This window comes from Danio rerio, chromosome 11, assembly GCF_049306965.1.
Source record: "Danio rerio strain Tuebingen ecotype United States chromosome 11, GRCz12tu, whole genome shotgun sequence".
Classification (NCBI taxonomy): Eukaryota; Metazoa; Chordata; class Actinopteri; order Cypriniformes; family Danionidae; genus Danio; species Danio rerio.
Window position 1 is genome coordinate 6,865,805 of NC_133186.1, and position 20,053 is coordinate 6,885,857.

The following is a 20,053-nucleotide window of genomic DNA, read 5'->3' on the forward strand; positions in this document are numbered from 1 at the left end:
TTTAGGGTTTTCCAGCTCTTTTTGATCCCCGCTTCTAGCAGCACACTCCATTTCCGCATTACTGGATCTGTAGCGACAACAGACCGCAAGGGATTATGGCCAAGCCTGGGCTGATGGGAATTGTAGTTTCCGGTACCTCCCGTTCGCTTCATTTGCCTGAGCAAATTTTCTCAGAAGACCTATAGTTTTACCGAGTCATGCGACTACGGTAATATCGAAAAAAAATAATATTTCGGTATGACGGTATTTACAATACCGTTACATCCCTAGTGTTTACACAACTTCCTTAAAGTCGTTGCACGTCTGCCAGTTCCTGCCTCAAAATGAGCGAGTTTGAGCCACTTGTACATTAAGGAAGCGCTCAGAAAAAAGAAAACACCAGCGAAGAAACTCGACACAGAGGAACATAAACACCTCACTACCATCTAGTGTTTCTTAAGTGTTATTGCAGACCAACAGAAACAGCGCGCAGAAGTATAAATGCACAGCTATGCGTGTAGCATGCACCGTGGGTCATGGCGATCACTTGACGCAGAAGTATAAACCAGGCTTCATACACAAGGGTAAAGAGACTGTATGAGTGCTGATATTGCTTTAATATCTCACAGCTATCAGCCAATCAGATTCGAGAACCAGACAGAACTGTTGTATAAATATACATATGCATTTTTAAATCTTAAATAACATTTTTTAAAGTAAAACTTAAATCATTATACTTAAATAATCCCTTGTCATACTTTAAAGAAATTAACCTATTTCATTTACTAACATGCTAAAACACACAAAAAGCACTATTGAAGATTGTAACTCCTTAAATGTATATTACTTTTGACAGTAAATCTTTTTAAACTTGTTAGCGATCTGTTTCTTTACAACAAATTTCACTACTTTCGATGTACTTCATAGTACATTCCTATCTTTTTGTAGTTCAAGGAACATTATCTGTACAGGGTATTGCTATATAAATCCAACTGTGTTATGAATCGCCTCCAAGTGTAGTCTCCAGTAAAGAGTTAACACAGAGACAGTCATCTGGCAGTCCCGCCCTCTTCATGGGCTGTGACTCACAGTTCAGCTGCCAGTCCCACAAACACACATAAACATAAACGCACGCACACACACACACACCCCTATGAGGCCAGCATGCAGCATGTATATGAGTTCAGCTGTCTGAACTGCTGGAGGACAGAGAGAGAGAGAGTACTCTGGAGCTTAGTTACTTTGAAACTTTGCCTGTGTATTATCATTGGTTGTACATTTAATTACCAGCAGCTTTCCAGTCTGTAAAAAAAAGTGTACATACTGTATATATGAGGAATAAAATGAGTCAATTGGATTTTAAACTGAAGGATGAGGAGTAGGCAAATGCGAGATGTTTACTGGAGTTCAGTCATGTGTGCGTGGCTTCATGTGTTCGTTACTCTTCTACGACAGTAAACCTGCAGTGAGAAGCATGCGTTTCAGACTACAGAGCTGATTTTTGGAGAGAAAACTTGCAGAAAAGATGAGTTTGCCAACCGGCTGTCTTCCACCGGCTGACCGCACTTTCAAAGTTCGGAGTGTCAATCTGTGCGGCTCCCCGTGTGCTGTCAACTGTCCAATTGACATTGTGCAGAAACGCAGGCGGTAACTGAATTTCATATTATTTACTTTCTGTTATGTTATTTATGCATGTTACTGTACCTAATCTAACATTTGGCATCTTTAAAAGCTCATTTTTATTACTTATTTTGTTTAAATGTAACTTTAATCAGACTTATAAGCTATATTTAAGTTGATTTACACTAAAAAGAGAGACTGTGGTGCTGTCAGAATTATGACATTTCCAAATCCACCAATTGCATACGTTTGGGGGTGTGGCTGCTTGTTTGATTAGCCAATAGAAGAAGGGGGTAAGGGCTTTTGAAATGATTTTATAGGTTGTGTTTCAAATCATTTATGCATGTTATTGTGAGTAAACTAGCATTTGGCATCTTTAAAAGCTAACTTTTATTTCTGATTGTGTTTTAATCCCACAATAATCAGACTTTTAAGACACATTTAAGTAGATTTACACTAAAAGAGTGACTGTGGTGCTATCAGAATATTTATTTGAGCAGTCTGACATTTCTTGATCCACCAATCACATATGTTTGGGGGTGGGTCTGCTTGTTTGACTAGCCAATAGCAGATGGAGGTAGGGGCTTTGAAATGATTTTATAAGTTGTGTTTGAAATCGTTTATACATGTTACTGTACATAAACTATTTGACATCTTCAAAAGCTAACTTTTATTTCTGGTTTTGCTTTAATGCCACTTTAATCAGACTTTTTAAACTACATTTAAGTGGATTTACACTTAAAAAGGGACTGTGGTGCTATCAGAATATTTATTTGAGTAGTCTGACATTTTTGGATCCACCAATTGCATATATTTGTGGGTGAGTCTGCTTGTTTGACTAGCCAATAGCAGATGGAGGCAGGGGCTTTGAAATGATTTTATAAGTTGTGTTTGAAATCGTGTATGCGTGTTACTGTAAGTAAACTAGCATTTGACATCTTTAAAAGCTAACTAAAATTATTTTAAATGTTGCTCTTTGTTCTTGGTGCGGTTCGCTTTCACACGGCAAAGTTTCTAAACGGACCAAAAGAGCTAAAACAAGTCACGTGTGAGGTAACTCTCCTTACATTGGTCAGAGTTTCATGGTTTATTTTGCAGAGTCCCGCTCATCTGTCATGAGTCCTTATTTTAATTTATGGCGATGGGCAATAAGACATTATAAGCGGAAAGCTGCGCTTCAATTTTGAATGGTGACACCCACAGACATCGTCACCAGATATAAATCAGAGATAAGACTCTCACATGCATAGCTCTTGGCTAGACTGCAGTTTGGTTAATGTTCCTAACGGATAAACAGCTCTCGTTAATAGTTCAACATGCTTTCACTTTCGTATTTAACATGAAACGTACACTAACCTGTAGGAATGACATCTCGTCCTACTCATAATTCTCTCTTCTTATAGCCATATATGCCTATTACATATCTATGATACACTGTGATTTAGCCGGGCTCGGATCGTTTTGCTTTCTCAATCAATCCGCTGCAGAGTTTGTTTCAATCGAGCTGAGACCACCTCAGGCCATCTCGGACCCATTGATTTGGTGCGGATCCGAGCACGATTTCTGGTTTCACATATGCCAAACGAACATTTGAACTGAGCAAACAAGACAGGTTCCGAAACAAAAGTCTAGGTGTGAAAGCATCCTTAGTTTAAATCCCATTAATCAGACTTTTAAGCTAGATTTAAATGGATTTACACTAAAAGGGAGACTGTTGTGCTATCGAAATATTCATTTGAGCGGTCTGACATTTCTGGATCCACCAATTGCATATGTTTAGGGATGTGGCTGCTTGTTTGACTAGCCAATAGCATATGGGGGCAGGGGGGCACAATAAGGTTTTAATAGTTAATGTTAGTTAATGTATTTACCTACATAACCTAATAATGAACAATACATGTACAGCATTTATTAATCACAGTTCAACATGTACTAATGTATTATTAATATCCAAATTCCAAAACATTAATGAATGTCCTGTGAGTTAACATGAACTAATAATAAACAACTGTATTTCCGTTAACAAACATGAACAAATACTGTAATAAATGTGTTGTTCGTTATTTGTCCATGTCAGTAACTGATGAAACCTAGCATCTGGCATCTTTAAAAGATAACCTTTCTTTCTGATTTTGTTTTAATCAGATAAAATGTAGGTGGATTTACACTAAAAAGGAGGACAACGAGGCTCTGTGGCGCTATCAAAATATTTGAGCAGTCTGACATTTCAACTTCTGGCTCCACCAATTGCGTATGTTTGGGGTGGGGCTGAATGGTTAAGTAAACCATTCAAATGAGAAAACTTACATTCTATTGCAGATTACTTGGCTGATTTAGATTTCTAGATGATGTCATATGGCTTTTGTAAAAAAAAAAAGATTTCAAATAAGTATAAAACCTTTCTTCAAATTAATTGAAAATTTAGGTAGACAGTTAAATAAAATGGATAGAACATTTATAGGAATTAGGGGTGGCACAGTGGTGCAGTGGTCAGCATTATCACCTTACAGCAAGAAAGTCGCTGGTTAGAGTCCCGGCTGGGCCAGTTGGCATTTCTGTGTGGAGTTTGCATGTTCTACCAGTGTTCACGTCGGTTTCCTCCGGGTGCTCCGTTTTCCCCCACAGTCCAAAGACATGGGCTATAGGTGAACTGTGTAAGCTAAATTGAGTGTGAATGTGAACGCTAAGAGTGTATGAACGTTTCCCAGTACCAGGTTGCGGCTGGAAGGGTATCCGCTACATAAAAGCATATGCTGGATAAGTTGGTGGTCCATTCCACAGTGGTGACCCCTGATAAATAAAGAACTAAACCGAAGGAAAATTAATGAATTAATAGTAATTATCTGCTTTCTCTCCATTGTAAATGCAGTTGTATTCTTATTTTGTCATTGAAAGAAACACTTTATCCATCACATAAAACATATGCCAGCGTAATAGGTGGGTTATTCCGGTCTGGCAGCCCCTGAAAAATCAGGGACTTAGCTGTAAGAAAGTGAGTGAGTGTAAAAGTACACGTTTACATATTCATTTAAACGTTGCTCTCAGCAGTTTTGGTGTAATAACAGTAAGTTATTGTAGACTGATATGTATGAATTCTTTTTGGGTTAAGAGATTTTAACCCCTTAACTGTGGCCTCCACTTTTTAAACGTAAAATGACATGTTTGGCTTGTCAATCTTTAACACTTTGGTGCAGAAATTTAAGCTTCTTGTCTGTTTAAAGACAAGTGTCAGACTGTAGCTGAAGTTAAAATAATAATAAATGAATATAACATTTATTCATTCATTTTCTTGTCAGGTTAGTCGCTTTATTAATCCGGGGTCGCCACAGCGGAATGAACCGCCAACTTATCCAGCAAGTTTTTATGCAGCAGATGCACTTCCAGCCACAACCCATCTCTGGGAAACATCCACACACATACTCATACACTACGGACAATTTAGCCTACCCAATTCACCTGTACCAAAACTCCACACAGAAATGCCAACTGAGCCGAGGTTCGAACCAGTTACCTAGCAACCTTCTTGCTGTGAGGCGACAGCACTACCTACTGCGCCACTGCCTCGCTCATAAATATAACAATAAATGTATATTTCATTATATTACATACAATATTCTACAAAACTTGTTTTAGCCTTAGATTTACAGAAAATATAAATATCTAAACAAATTTTATTCCAAATTTGAAGAAATATATATAAAAAAGTGAAGCTTTCAGTAAGATTTAGTTTGGGTGCAGTACCAAACATGACCACCAGTTGTCATTCAGTTTCTATTGGTGACCAAACAAGGCCGCCCCTATTTCTGTGCATGTTTTGGGGAATATAAATGATATTTTTTCATAATTTTGACAATATTTTCTAAAGTAGACACACAGTTCTAAAGTAGTATGGAAAGTTTGATGGTTTTTTATTTGAACTTAGCCTCTAATTAACATCTGAAAAGATTTTTTTTTTCTGCAAATGCTGGTATAGAAGCTTTTCTAGTTTCTCTAATGAGCATAGATTTGTTAAAGGTAGGCCAACACGATACCTGCGATCACAGAATTCTAGAGATTTTTAGCCTATCATTGAGTCTGCTTATTTACCTGTGTAAAATAAATAAATAAATAAATATATATATATATATATATATATATATATATATATATATATATATATATATATATATATATATATATATATATATATATATATATTCAGTTTTTATGTCAATTTCAGTAATATTATTGACTAATGTTCAAATGTTTATATAATTTATGTACAATACAGTTTGTAAACTAACGCTTTTGCTTTTAGTAAATATATAGTATATGAGAGACTTACCAAACAAGTGGATCTAATAATGCTTTAAATTTTACAAAAATGTAATCATCTTAAAAATTATAAGGAGCAGAGCTTTTTTTAGTTGACTCAACTTAAATCGAGTCAAGTGCAGTACTTGGGTTAAAAGTCAAGTCAACTCAAAAAGCCCTGCTCATTTTTTATGTTTTAAATTTAGTTACTATACTCCCACAATTATTGCACAGAAAACCAAACATTTTCACAGACAATTTATGTGCATAAATAGCCAGATTCTGTTTATTGTAAAGTATGTTTAAAATGAAAAGCAGTGGAAATTATAAACATTATGACAAAAATGCTTTGCAAATTCCATGTTATTGTTTGAAGTTTCTCAAAGTAGGCTGCGATAAGGAGTCGGTATGATATGAAAGGTGTATGCCATGTATGAAATCAGTCCCATTTAATTTTCTTCAGAAGCAAGAAATGAGAGCTGAGAAACCAAAACAGAACTTTAGAAGTACATTCAGTCAAAGCATCCGCTGATACTATAATGCAGGTATGAAATATGATGCAGGTCTTTATCTGCAACACATCCACCAGTCTTTTATCTCAGAGCAAATTCACGTCACTCACGGTCATGCACAGCAACACAGTCTGCCATGATCGGCCTCTGCTAGTGACCTGGAAAAAAAACGTGTGTGTGTTTACATGGCGTAGTTCAGAATCTACAGTTAGAAATCTTGTTTTAACAAAGATCTATTTTTTCTTTAGCTTGCTTAAAACCCTTTTCTAACATTTTTATTCAAACAAGTAGTGTTAATTAGTTACTGTAATTAAAATACTTTTCTGCTAAAAAGTAATGTATATGAGATTAATTTTTCTTTTAATTTTTAGGCAATTTAATTGATTAATGTAGATTCAATAAATAATTTAAATACATTTAACAGTTCTTTATTAATCAATTCAGATCAATTCGCATGCTTAATTAATTAAGGTTACATTTTATCAAGACAATTAGTAAGAAATGATTTAATGTAAATATATATATATATATATATATATATATATATATATATATATATATATATATATATATATATATATATATATATATATATAATTTTTCTTTTTGATATTTTGAATAATTACTGATATTTCAATTAAAGAATATCAGACTTGTCTAACAATTACACACGCTTAAAAAAACAATGACATAACACATCTGCATTTGCAGGCAAGGTAGTCAACAACAACAAAAAAGAAACTGAATCAGGTTTATGACAAGTGAAGGGTTTGTAAATGGGCACAGGATTTTAATTGTTTTGTGAAGTATCCCTTTAAACCAAAATATTTGCAAATAATTAATGATTTTTTCTTTGGCAAAAATATCAAACATAAATGTGTTAGCTATAAAATGTTTTAACTATTTTGGTCTGTTTTGAAACTGCAGTGTGAAAGCGAACCACATTAAGAACAAAGAGCAACATTGTAGCAATTTTAATCCTTGTTTTGGAACAAATGAATCGATTAACAGGTGTGAAAGCACCCTCAAAAAAGCAAAAGTGGTTGTAGCGAGGGGTTAAAATAGAAAAAGATTTTTGCTGATTGTTCAAACTACTTATTTAAAACAATCTGAAACAATAATTTTTTCGATTTTTTGAGACAACTTAATTGTTATGTTCAATCCGCTTAAATTTGTAAAAGCTATTAAGTCATTAAGTTAACTTAATCCAGGGATGTCCAGACTCGGTCCTGGAGGGCCAGTGTGCTGCAAAGATCAGACACACCTGGGCTAGCTAATCAAGCTCTTAGGCATTCTAGAAACATCCTTGCAGGTGTGTTGAAGCAAGTTGGAGCTGAAATCTGCAGGACACCAGCCCTCCAGGACTGAGTTTGGACACCCCTGACTTAATCGATTTTTGTTGGGACAACATAATGGAATTGTGTGGTATTTTACCATGTAAAAAGTGATTACTTTAACAAAAAAAAGTTAGTAAACCTATTGCCTTTAAACTGGCAGGTTTATTTTACCTAAAAAATGTGAGTAATTATGTTAGAACTGTTAAGTTTACTTAACTAATTGTTTTAGAATTACACAGTTCATTTACTTAATAATGTTAAGGCAGGGGTCACCAATCTCGGTCCTGGAGGGCCGGTGTCCCTGCAGGGTTTAGCTCCAACTTGCCTCAACACACCTGTCTGGATGTTTCAAGTATACGGGGTGTCACGATTTCGATTTTTAATCGAAATCGATCGAAATTTATGCTCAACTTCGATTTTCGAATCAAAAAATAGAATCGTCGATGCTGCCACGCCCCCATGTCACGTTAGCTTGGCTTGCCAAGCGGGAAAAAAAACATGCTTGTTGAAGTGCTTGTTGAACTGCAGATACAGGAGACCCGTCGACAGAACTTAAACCCTCTCCTCTTTCAATGAAGTCGCCGGTGTGGAAGTATTTTGGATTTCCAGTGAGTTATGTTGACAACGTTCGTGTTGTCGACAAAAAAAAAAACACAGTTTGCAAGCTCTGCTATGTACGTATTACGGTTGGGATGATAGACGATGGGCGCATCGCGTTCCTCCGCCCCGCACCCGTTGCAAAAAAACGTTGTTGGCTGGTTTCTGTTGGTTGTGCACCTTTTTTACCGACGCCATTATAACGACACAGATCACTGCTTATTCACGAGTCCCGCAGAAAAAAGTGATTGACAGGTGGTAATTATGTGTGTAACTTACCTTTATTCATTTACTGTATGATTTGTTTATGGGTAAAACAAAGACCATGCAAGTCAGGTAGTTTAAACGGTAGGCTACTAATAATTAATTCGTTATTAATTAATTAATTATTCATAATCGAAAATCGAATCGTGACTTTAGAATCGAAAATGTAATCGAATCGAGGATTTGGAGGATCGTGACACCCTTAATACCTAGTAAGACCTTGATTAGCCTGTTCAGGTGTGTTTGATTAGAATTGAAGCTAAAATCTATAGGGCACCGGTCCTCCAGGAACAAGTTTGGTGACCCCTGTGTTAAGGCAATGGGTTTACTCACTTTATTAAAGTCACCTAAACCCTTTTTTCAGTGTAGACAAAAAATGGACATGCTTAATGTGGCTCATCTAAGATATAAGACAACTGACTCCAACTTTTCTTTTCAGTTTTTTTTTTTTTTTTTTTTTTGGTGGTTTTACCTAATTTGTGCAGGAAGTGGCAGCGACCGTGCTTGAATTACTCATTTATTGGAACATTTCGATTTCATCCACATCTGCCGCTCTACTCAGGATCCATCCCTCTCTCCGCCAAATGCTCCAAGCTGCTCTCCGCCCTTCTTCCCATCATGCATTGCGTCTTTATGACTGGCCACTGAGCACTTTAATTGCCTCTGCTCAGTAGCTGATGCATCCTGTCCTGTCACGATCGAAGCAATGTTCCAAATAAAGACTGATTCCTAATCAGCGCCAGCAGAGACACTAGAGCCAGAGCTCTGGAATACAGCTGGGCTTCAGGTGAATCAGGGCACAAGTGCATCGTAGGAGAAGAACTGCCCTCTATTACTGCAGACCTCTCATCGCGCTCATCACACCAAGAGCTTATTGATCTCATCGTCCCACATCTCCTTTCATAACATGAGCACCTAATGACACTGGTCACAAAGTAGTTGTGTGTAATGCCTTGTTTCAGAGCCATTGGGTTCACACATGAGCAGAAAACAGACCACAGCAATGACTCTGGCCATGTTTCACTTTGAAGTTCACTTCACTAGATTGCAATCAAATCCTAATGGAAGAAAAGCAATCATAACAATCAATGGAAAGATCTAATATTTATGAACGCATATTTTTGTTTATTTTTTGTTATGTAGAAAGAGTATTAGATTGAATTTACTGTGACTATGCGGGTACGATATTTATAATATCGTAGTCTAAACATAAAGCAATCTTGACAAACTATATGTCATTTAAAAGCTTAAAATGTCTACTTTCTATATCTGGTGACTGATTTTTGAGATTAATTACTGAGCAACAGTTATTTATAAATTTGCGACAAGTAAACTTATTGTAAAGCATTACTTTGCTACAGCAATCTACATGTTCACATTTTTAGAGGCTAAATTCAGATCAAATACCACCAAACTGCCCTTGCTACTTTAGAATATGATGTCTACTTTAGGAATATTGTAAAAAAAGTATGAAAATATAGTTACTATTCCTTAAAACATACATGGAAAAAGGGGGCAGCCTTGTAGGGTCACCAATGGAAACTGAATGTCAATTGGTGGTCATGTTTGGTACTGCACTCAAACTACAGTTGAAGTCCGAATTATTAGCCCCCCTGCATTAATAGCCACCCTTTTTATTTTTCCCCCAATTTCTGTTTTATGGGGAGATTTTTTCAGCACATTTTTAAACATAATAGTTTTAAAAACTCATTTCTAATAACTGATGTATTTTATCTTTGCCATGATGACAGTAAACAATATTTGACTGGATATTTTTCAAGACACTTCTATACAGCTTAAAGTGAAATTTTGTGGCTTAACTACAGTATGTTAATTAGGTTAACTAGGAAGGATAGGATAATTAGGCAAGTTATTGTTTAACCATGGTTTGTTCTGTAGACTATCAAGAAAAAAAAAATTGGACTATTAAGTTTCACCTTAAAATGGTTCATTAAAAAATTAAAAACCGAAATACAACAAATAATAATTTCTCCAGACGAAAAAATATTATCATATAGACTGTGAAAATTTCCTTGCTTTGTTAGACATAATTTGGCAAATATTTTAAAAAGAAAAAAAATCAAAGGGGGGCTAAAAATTCTGACTTCAACTGTAAATCTTACTGAAAGCTTATTTTTTGAGGTATCAACTTGAAGTTTGGAATATAATTTGATCAGATATTTAGCTTTAATAATCGATTTCATAAACATAAAGGCATATAGGCATTGATATGATGAACAACCAAGCACATGTGGTCAGAACACAAAGGAGTCGCAGGTAATGAAGTATTAAGCTTTTCTCCCAAAGAAAAGCCTGTCTAAGCAAAATGCTAGCAGGTGTCTGTAGCTCCGCCTCTTTGACCTTGTTTGGTATGCCCTGGTGGGTGCAATGACATGCGAACAAAATGCCGAAGGTTGGCCACGCCTACTGGTAGCTTCTTTTGCATTCTTCAGAAGCCTATGGGTGATGTCACAGATACGTCTATATCTTTTACAGTGTATGGTTATAACTAACATGGTTCAAATGATGGATCTACAACAGTGAAACTACGGTTTTTGGAAACACTTGTCACTCGACTTGTCATCGTACTGTGATAGTTCAGCCACGAGTTATGTCGTTGTCTGAGAAACACACCCCAGATCAACTGAATGGATTTCTTTTTATTAGCCGTTATATTGACTGTCACAAGTACAATTAGTATTTAATTATAAAATGTGTTCTTAAATCTCTACTTTATTTACAACTTTAGAAAATAATTTAGGAAAATGTAAACACACAAATAAATCCAGCTTTGACATCAGCTCACAGCTTGCCCTTTCTGATTCTCTTTCTGCTGTCCTTCTCAGATTATTTCCATCCATTGTTCACATATATCAATATTCAGGGCCACCTGTGCATATTTTTGGCACATGTTGTTTTTAGAGTCAGTACAGAACTGGCTCATATTTTGCACAGCTGGCTTAAACACATCAGTAAAAACCAGCGTAAACAATTTTGAGTCGTTGGGTTTAATGAAGCATACGAATATATGTGCGCATTATGATTAATTTGTGTGTAAATAAGACCTCTCCAAAAACTCACCACAGAATTGACAAATGCTTCGTAAGCATCAAACTTGACAATTAAATGGATCACACTTTACAATAAGGTTCATTAGTTAATGTTAATTAATGCATTTACTAACATGAACAAACAATGAAAAACACATCAACTACTGTATTTGTTCATGTTAGTTAACGTTAGTTAATACAGTAGTTCATTGTTAGTTTGTTAACTCATGGTGCATTAACTAATGTTAACAAGCACAGACTTGGATAGTAATAATGCATTAGTAAATGTTCAATTATGATTAATAAATGCTGTACATGTGTTGTTCATGATTAGTTCATGTTAGAAAATGCATTAACTAATGAACCTTATTGTAAAGTGTTACTGTTAAATGTGTATGTTAGTGTTATTTGTAAATAGTGTCAAACTTTAATTTGTTCAAATTCACCAAATATATATATATTAACTTATAAACTTATAAAGTTTATTAAATTAACTTATTATTAATTACTTACATTGGGTAGGCTAAAATGGCCATAGTGTATGTGTGTGAATGAGTGTGTATGGGTGTTTCCCAGTGATGGGTTGCTGCTGGAAGAGCATCCGCTGTGTAAAACATATGCTGGATAAGTTGGCGGTTCATTCCACTGTGGCAACCCCTGATTAAAATAGGTACTAAGCTAAAAAGAGAACGAATGAATGAATGAATGAATACCTACAAAAATATATGCATATACATTTTTACAGCAATACCAAAAAAGCAGTTGAAGGATTATTTAATTATGTAAAGAAAATAATGATGCAAATAAAACAATCAAACATATACAAATACTTGACTATATATATATGTTTGTTTTTTTCTCTGTAAAGCGTGTCTGGTCCTGAAGCTGTGTGACGCGTGTTTCTGTGGTATTCTATAAATCTGTCCACTTCTACTGGCATGTTGTGACTTGCGTGTTGGCAAAGAGCAGTATTGTATGTGTGTGTATGTGTGTGTATGTGTGTGTGTATGCAGTCAGAGTACGAGAGAAAAGGAGAGGACTGGATGTATTTATGGTAAAAACACTGCATTAATCTTTAAAATCTTTCAGCTTCCATTAATGGTCTAAATAAAAAATATCAAATCAAAATAGTAAATTAAAGTTTTGGCACTGGATGTGTCTCTTACTAATAGTCTTGAGAGTTAGGATGGCAATCAGCTTGCGGACGAGACCCAGATCTGCTGAAAAGCACGTACTGTGGTAAGTTCATTGTTGACATTTGCCACATTAGACAAACCCAGGCATTTTATCAGACTGCTCTTCAGGATTTGTAATTTGAACTTTGCTCTTCCCTCGCTGTTGAAATATATAGATTTTTCTGCATGATACTGGAACTCTGAGAATGAAAAAAACATCCTGTAGTTTTTAATTGTATTATATTATATTATACATGTGTGTACATTGCCGTCAGCATAATTAATTTTATCATCTGTCTCACCATGTAAATACTCCTATTTGTAGGTCTCTTTTGACAAAAGTGTCAGGTAAATGTTGATAAATTAGCTTGTTCTGCAAGTCTTTAACAAGACTTATATTTAATATCTGTGTGTTTTTCAGGAAAACAGTAGTAACTCCATGCTTGTGCATCATATATAATGTTAATGGTAAATGTGCTGTTATGTTGATGGTTATGAAATTAAGACTTGAATATCAAAATAATTGGATGTGTGATTATTTTATAACACAGCTCATTGGAAAAAGTAAAACTTCAAAATTGTAGGTTTGACTGCAGTTTTTAGGGAAAATGAATACTATAGGGCAGTATGACATCAAAAAAAAAAAAAATATTTTCTCACTAATGATATTTCTAGAGAAATATTATTGATGAATAAAGGATAGTTTTCATGGAGTTATTTGCACAACACAAATAAATACCACAAAACAACTTAACAGAGTCGATGATTTATAATCTAATAGTTTATACCTAAGAGATAAAGGAATGGAACTTTTTTTCGCAGTGCAGTTTATGTCTTTGCTTTTTAAAACACTTTTGGTTGGGTTTAATTCCATGGTTTGATGGGGGATCTGTATGACAAGGGCCGGCAACTTGTAGATGTGTAGAAGAAGGGCATGTCTCGTAGTGGACCTTGTACCGCCCACTAAGGTAGCACCCATGCTACTGTGAAGGTTGGGTTTAGGGTAGGGGGAGGTATAGACGACCTGGTCAACTATGTCATCAAGCTGCAGGCTGCAGCGAGGACTGTCTCAATATAAGTGGAACAATGTATTTTACTTTTTCGGAAAAAATGCAGAACGAGGCATGTATCCCTAATGAGCCTTAGCTGTTTTTAAACTACTACTACTACTACTGCTACTGTAACTTGAAACTTTTAAGTTGACAACTAAAGTTTCATAATTTTGCACAGTCAATGTACTGAATAAATTTATTGCAATGATTTTACAAAAGTTTTAAAGTAAAGCCAACTTATTACTTTAAAAGCAATGGGTTTTCTCACATTTTAAGTAAAGTCAACTTATTGATATAAAAGCAACATGTTTTCTTAAGTAAAGTCAACTAATTACTTTTAAAGCAACTTGTTTACTAGCTTTTTAAAGTAAAGATAACTAATCGCTTTTAAAGTCACTTGTCAAAGTCAACTAACATCTTTTAAAGCAACTTGTTAAAGTCAACTAATCACTTTTAAAGCAACGTGTTTGCTCACTTTTTAAAGTAAAGTCAACCAATCGCTTTTAAAGCAACTTGTTAAAGTCAACTAATTACTTTTAAAGCAACTTGTTTACCCACTTTTTAATGTAAAGTCAACTAATCGCTTTAAAAGCAACTTGTTAAAGTTAACTAATCGCTTTTAAAGCTACGTGTTTACTCACTTTTTAAAGTAAAGTCAACTAATCGCTTTTAAAAGCAACTTGTTAAAGTCAACTAATTGCTTTTAAAGCAACGTGTTTACTCACTGTTTAAAGTAAAGTCAACTGATCGCTTTTAAAGCAACTTCTTAAAGTCAACTAATCGATTTTGAAGCAACGTGTTTACTCACTTTTTGAAGTAAAGTCAACTAATCGCTTTTAAAGCAACTTGTTAAAGTCAACTAATCAATTTTGAAGCAACGTGTTTACTCACTGTTTAAAGTAAAGTCAACTAATCACTTTTAAAGCAACTTGTTAAAGTCAACTAATCACTTTTAAAGCAACTTGTTAAAGTCAACTAATCGCTTTTAAAGCAACTTGTTAAAGTCAACTAATCGATTTTGAAGCAACGTGTTTACTCACTTTTTAAAGTAAAGTCAACTAATCACTTTTAAAGCAACTTGTTAAAGTCAACTAATCGCTTTTAAAGCAACGTGTTTATTCACTTCTTAAAGTAAAGTAAACTAATCACTTTTAAAACAACATGTTTACTCACTTTTTAAAGTAAAGTAAACTAATCACTTTAAAGCAACTTGTTACATTCAACTAATCACTTTAAAGCAACGTGTTGACTCACTTTTTAAAGTAAAGTCAACTAATTGCTTCAAAAGCAACTTGTTAAAGTAAACTAACTGCTTTTAAAGCAACTTCTTTTTAAAGTAAAGTCAACTAATCGCTTTTGAAAGCAACGTGTTTACTCATTTTAATGTAGTCAACCAATCGCTTTCAAAGTATTGTGTTTTCTTACATTTTAAAGTAAAGTCAACTAATTGATTTTAAAAGCAACAGGTTTACTCACTTTTGAATCGATTCGTTGACTTTACTTTAAAAAGTGAGAAAACACGTTGCTTGTTTTCTTGTTTTAAGTGTTTTCTGTGCACCACCCGAGCACTTTATGCCTCATCTTGCGTCTCGTTTTTTTCCTGTGGCACATGTTTTTTCATCTGGTCCCTCGTCTCTGAAGTGCCAAGGTCAAGCTACAGGGCCCGGCTGGACAAATGTATACAACCTGTTTTTCACTTTACTTAAAAGAAAGAAAAGGGTCGTGTTTGGCCTTTATTTTCAAAGAATCTCTCTGTTGTTCCAGGGACAGTGTTCTTTAATGATAACATCTGTGTCTCAGTGCCAATTCACTTCTCTGGGGTTCTCATAAATGCTGTTGTGTTGCCCAGCTGCTTAGAGTCTATCCAAAACAGCAGGAGGAAGGTGAACTGAACTTATCAAAATAGGCAGTACAGTGGCTCAATGGTTACGTTATCACAGAGGAAAGTAAAGGATTATTCTAATGCACAGGTTTTTGTTGTTTTGTTGTTATTGTAAGCTGCAAAATTTTAAAAACTGGTTTAAAGTTGCAGGTTTGAAAAACACACTATTGTCATCTTAGTGAATAAGGTGGCTTGCCTGCATGTGCTTAGTCTACAGTACAGTACTTGACAGTCAAAACAACAGAAGTAGACTACACAACCACACACGTGATGTCTGTACACATATGTTTTTAACCAGTTTAACTCTGCGGCCGTGACGTCATCAACTTTTGCTTTAAGATTTAAAGGGCCAGCATTGCACCAGACCCCCGTAAGTGGTTAAAACGTGCAGTGTGCAGGGTGCATAAGCAGCATGCAAAACACAAAAAAGGCGCCTCTCAATGCAAAAAGCACGTTGGGTGTGAGCGGTCTCTCAGAAGGCTAATAATATTGGCATTAAAATTGTTTTTCAAAAATTAAAAACTGATTTTCTCAAGCTGAAATAAAACAAATAAGACTTTCTCCAGAAGAAAAATATTATCAGAATTACTGTAAAAAAAAAAATCCTTGCTTTGTTTAACATAATTATCAAAATATTTAAAAATATAAATAAAAATAATTCACAGGAGGGCTAATAATTCTGACTTCAACTGTAGTGTATTACTCAAAGGCTGATCTGGTTGGTGTCTAGGGGGTTACATACTGGCCGAGTCACAAAAGGCCACAACTACATGTAAGTCCCTTTGGATTCTAGCTATGGCTCAGGTCCGTCTTTCACAGTAAGTAAATAGATTGTTTTAAATACATTTGTAATCATCAAAATTATACATGTGATTATCTGAAACTAAAACAGTTTGAACTGAGGAAACTTATCATTGATATTTTAGAAATGCTACGGTAAGTTAAAAGGTTTAGGGTTTGAGCCAATAAGTTATATCTGTACTCGAAACAACAAGTAAACGTCCCTTATCAAACGAGTTTCTGTTTTCTCTCTACATGCGAACGTGTTGATATTTCTGAATGGGGTGAAGCAATATTTTACCTGAGGAACTAAAATTAGACTCTCTGCCGCGGAACCTTTACCACAGATATAAATAAACTACAAGCTGTCCTAGCTCACTTTCTTCTAAAGTCAGTCTGAATCAGAGCAGAAAGTCCTTGAATTCAGTCCTACAAGGAGTCCAGCGGAGGCCTGTTTCTTCTCTTTTTAAGTTGGCAGGTTGTGGGCCAGAGGTCTTCATTGACTGGCTATCATAAATGAAACCATTATATCCAGTCTGGATTAAAATAAACACGTTCTTCTCTTTCTATGGTTGGATTTTCCCAGAAGTGATATTAAAAACAACACTTGTCCTTGCTGTTTTAACTACAAGAATGACTATGTTTGTTCTTAAATGAAAGATTAGATCAATATTGGAGTTATTAATATTCCAGTAGCACCTAACAATAACAGTACACGAATAATGACGTGCTAAAATGTAAATTAAACATTACTTCATTATGAACTAATCATGAGTTAAGGCAGTGGTTCTCAAACTGTGGAACGGTACACGAGCTTACATCTAGTGGTACGTGGAGGAATCACTGAGTAACGAAAGAAAAATGTTATACAAATGTAATCATTTGATGCATACGATAACTCAAATGTGATCATTATTGGCTGTTCTCTAAAGCCTACGATCAAAGCGTTGTGCTTAGAATGTTTACTTTAGTGTATTGCGTCATCCTCTGTTAAAAATCAATTAAATTGGCGCAGAACTAGAGAAAGATGTGCTTGGTGCTTGCAGAGCAGATACTGTACGAGCTAGAGCAGTGCTCCCCAACCCTCGGCCCACAGACCGGCACTGATCAATTGGTACCCGGCCGCACAAAAAATCATTAATTATTTGAGTTTTATTTATAATCTGAGTCTGAACGGTCATTTATTTTGAAAAATCTTTTATTTTGAAAAATGACCGTATTCTTTTGTTACATCTCGGTCACATGAGTGCCAAAATTTAACCCACAGGCTAGCAAAATGAGTAAGAACTGCAGCTCGACTCGCTTGCGTATTCCAGGCATACCCAGTTAAAAGCATCTTAACTCTTTAGAATGCAACTGATAAGAGCGACTGATCAGCTTCATATTTTGCTGTAGCTGCTTAATTTGGCCAACTACGCTACTTTATTTTAACACTGGTCATTAGGGTGGTACTTGGAGAGACACATTTTTTCTGAGGTGGTACTTGGTGAAAAAAGTTTGAGAACCACTGAGTTAAGGCATTCACTAATCAGGAACTAACCTCAACTACAACATGAGTTCATCAACTGTAAAACAATTATTGTGCCAATTAGTTATAACAACTTAATATGTTGAGTTATGTGAACTTTTATGGATTGAATGTGAAAGTCATGACATAAAGATGCATTAGCAGGACACGAGTTTGTGTTAGTTACATTTAGCTTAAACTAATGTGACAATTAATACATTAACAAACATGAACTAACAAGTAATCAAGGCAGCCATTATTCACACATAAACTCATGTTGTGGTTAAAGATAGTTCTTGATTAACCTTCCTATGATTTACAACTTAAATCACTCATAAATATTGGGTTTTACATCTGATTGCCTCAAGGCCTTATGATGTCCCTCAGACTATGCATTTGAACATATAAAAGTGATGAGCACCTCTTTCATTGAATTTTGAGTGTTTTAATCAACCTTGTTACACCTGTGGTGTTCCCGGTCAAAAGTGACCGCCATAGGAAATGAATGGGTATCCAGGCTATATTAATTCATCAGACAGAAAACATCCCCACACACACTACCCCACCCACCCACTCACCCATTCACTCACTTACTCACTAAATTATGAATTCCCGTGAAAGTGTTGGATCCTCCAACGTGAATCAACTTCCTGATAAAACAGTGTGTCATATCTTCACACAGACTAGGTGTCTGTTATGTGAATTAATCTATGTGTGTCTTTCTTTCTTTCTTTCTTTCTTTCCTTCTTTCTTTCTTTACTTTTTTCTTTATTATTCAGCCAATTTCTAGCAGAAGTCTAGCAGGAGCACTTCTAGCTTAGCTGAGCAACAATTATAATTATTGCTATAAACAAATATAATTTATAATATGAGACAGTTATTATTCCGCTTTAAAATAGACCAAAGTACAACTAGGGCTAGTTCTGTGCCCATGCTCACCGTATATACCCTCAGTCACTATTCCCTATATTACAACACTTGAAGGACTGAAAATTCGATCACTTAGAACACGGGAAAGGATAGCATTTTGTTTGTGCTTTGCTGGTTGATAAATCATTCAGATGAATTAAAATGTCAATTTCTTTGGTCTTAATCAAAGTATTTTGATTTCTGTCATTTATTGTTCATTTTGTAATACATTTTCAGCACCAATTTTTATTTTCATTGCAGTTATTTTATGCCTAATTTTGTAAACACTTCTTTAAGACATTGTTCTGGTGGAGAAAATGATATTTGTGCTAATATAAGAGCAGTTAAAACAGACCGGTCAATTTCGACCGGGAACACTAAAGTAAGGGGCAGGATGTGAACATGACAGGAGGGTTAAAGCACTCCTTATCATTAGTTCATAACAATATTTAATTTACGTATTAGTACATGATTATTCCTGTACTGTTATTTTAAATTGTTACCAGTATTTAGTCTATGTTTCTTCACTGTGTAACCAATCTCTTGTCTCCCTTCTTTCCGTCACAGTTTCGATGTGGAAAATGGGTTGTCGATGGGTCGCAGTTCACTGGACCCCAGTCCGAGCTCCGGGCTGGTCCTGCAGGCAAACAGCCAGAGGCGAGAGTCTTTCCTGTACCGCTCAGACTCGGATTTTGACCTCTCGCCCAAGACGATGTCCAGAAACTCCTCGACCGCCAGCGAGCTGTAAGCATTCATCACATATTAAGATAAAATGTCAATAGCTATGTTTCCATACACCTATTTTTATGTGCATTTTGGAATATCACATTTAAAAGGTTAATGGAAATGCCAAGAAATCCGCTGATTCGAGCCCCTGCTGGGTAATTTGGCATTTCTGTGTGGAGTTGCATGTTCTCCCCGTGTTGGTGTGGGTTTCCTTCGGGTGTTTCGGTTTACTCCACAATCCAAACACATGCACTACAGGTGAACTGATTAAGCTAAATTGGCCGTAGTGTATGACTGTAAATGTGAGAGTGTATGGGTGTTTCCCAGTGCTGGGTTGCGACTGAAAGGGCTTCTGCTGCATTATAGATGC

General features: G+C 35.5%; 1 protein-coding gene across 7 annotated transcripts in view; it reads left to right on the forward strand.

The window, feature by feature from the left end:
• The window catches only part of pde4cb (phosphodiesterase 4C, cAMP-specific b), a 135,963-nt gene that overhangs the window by 94,390 nt on the left and 21,520 nt on the right, over positions 1-20,053 (forward strand). For 4 of the 7 annotated variants that reach the window (XM_068224267.2, XM_073916272.1, XM_021479705.3 and 1 more), the window contains one exon: positions 19,525-19,701. In XM_068224267.2, the coding sequence (XP_068080368.2) occupies positions 19,525-19,701 (177 nt within the window). Of the gene's footprint in view, positions 1-1,090; positions 1,627-12,645; positions 12,707-12,824; positions 12,892-16,475; positions 16,580-19,524; positions 19,702-20,053 lie in introns of those variants that run through there. The other 3 variants (XM_021479707.3, XM_021479706.3, XM_073916273.1) reach the window with 3 other exon arrangements.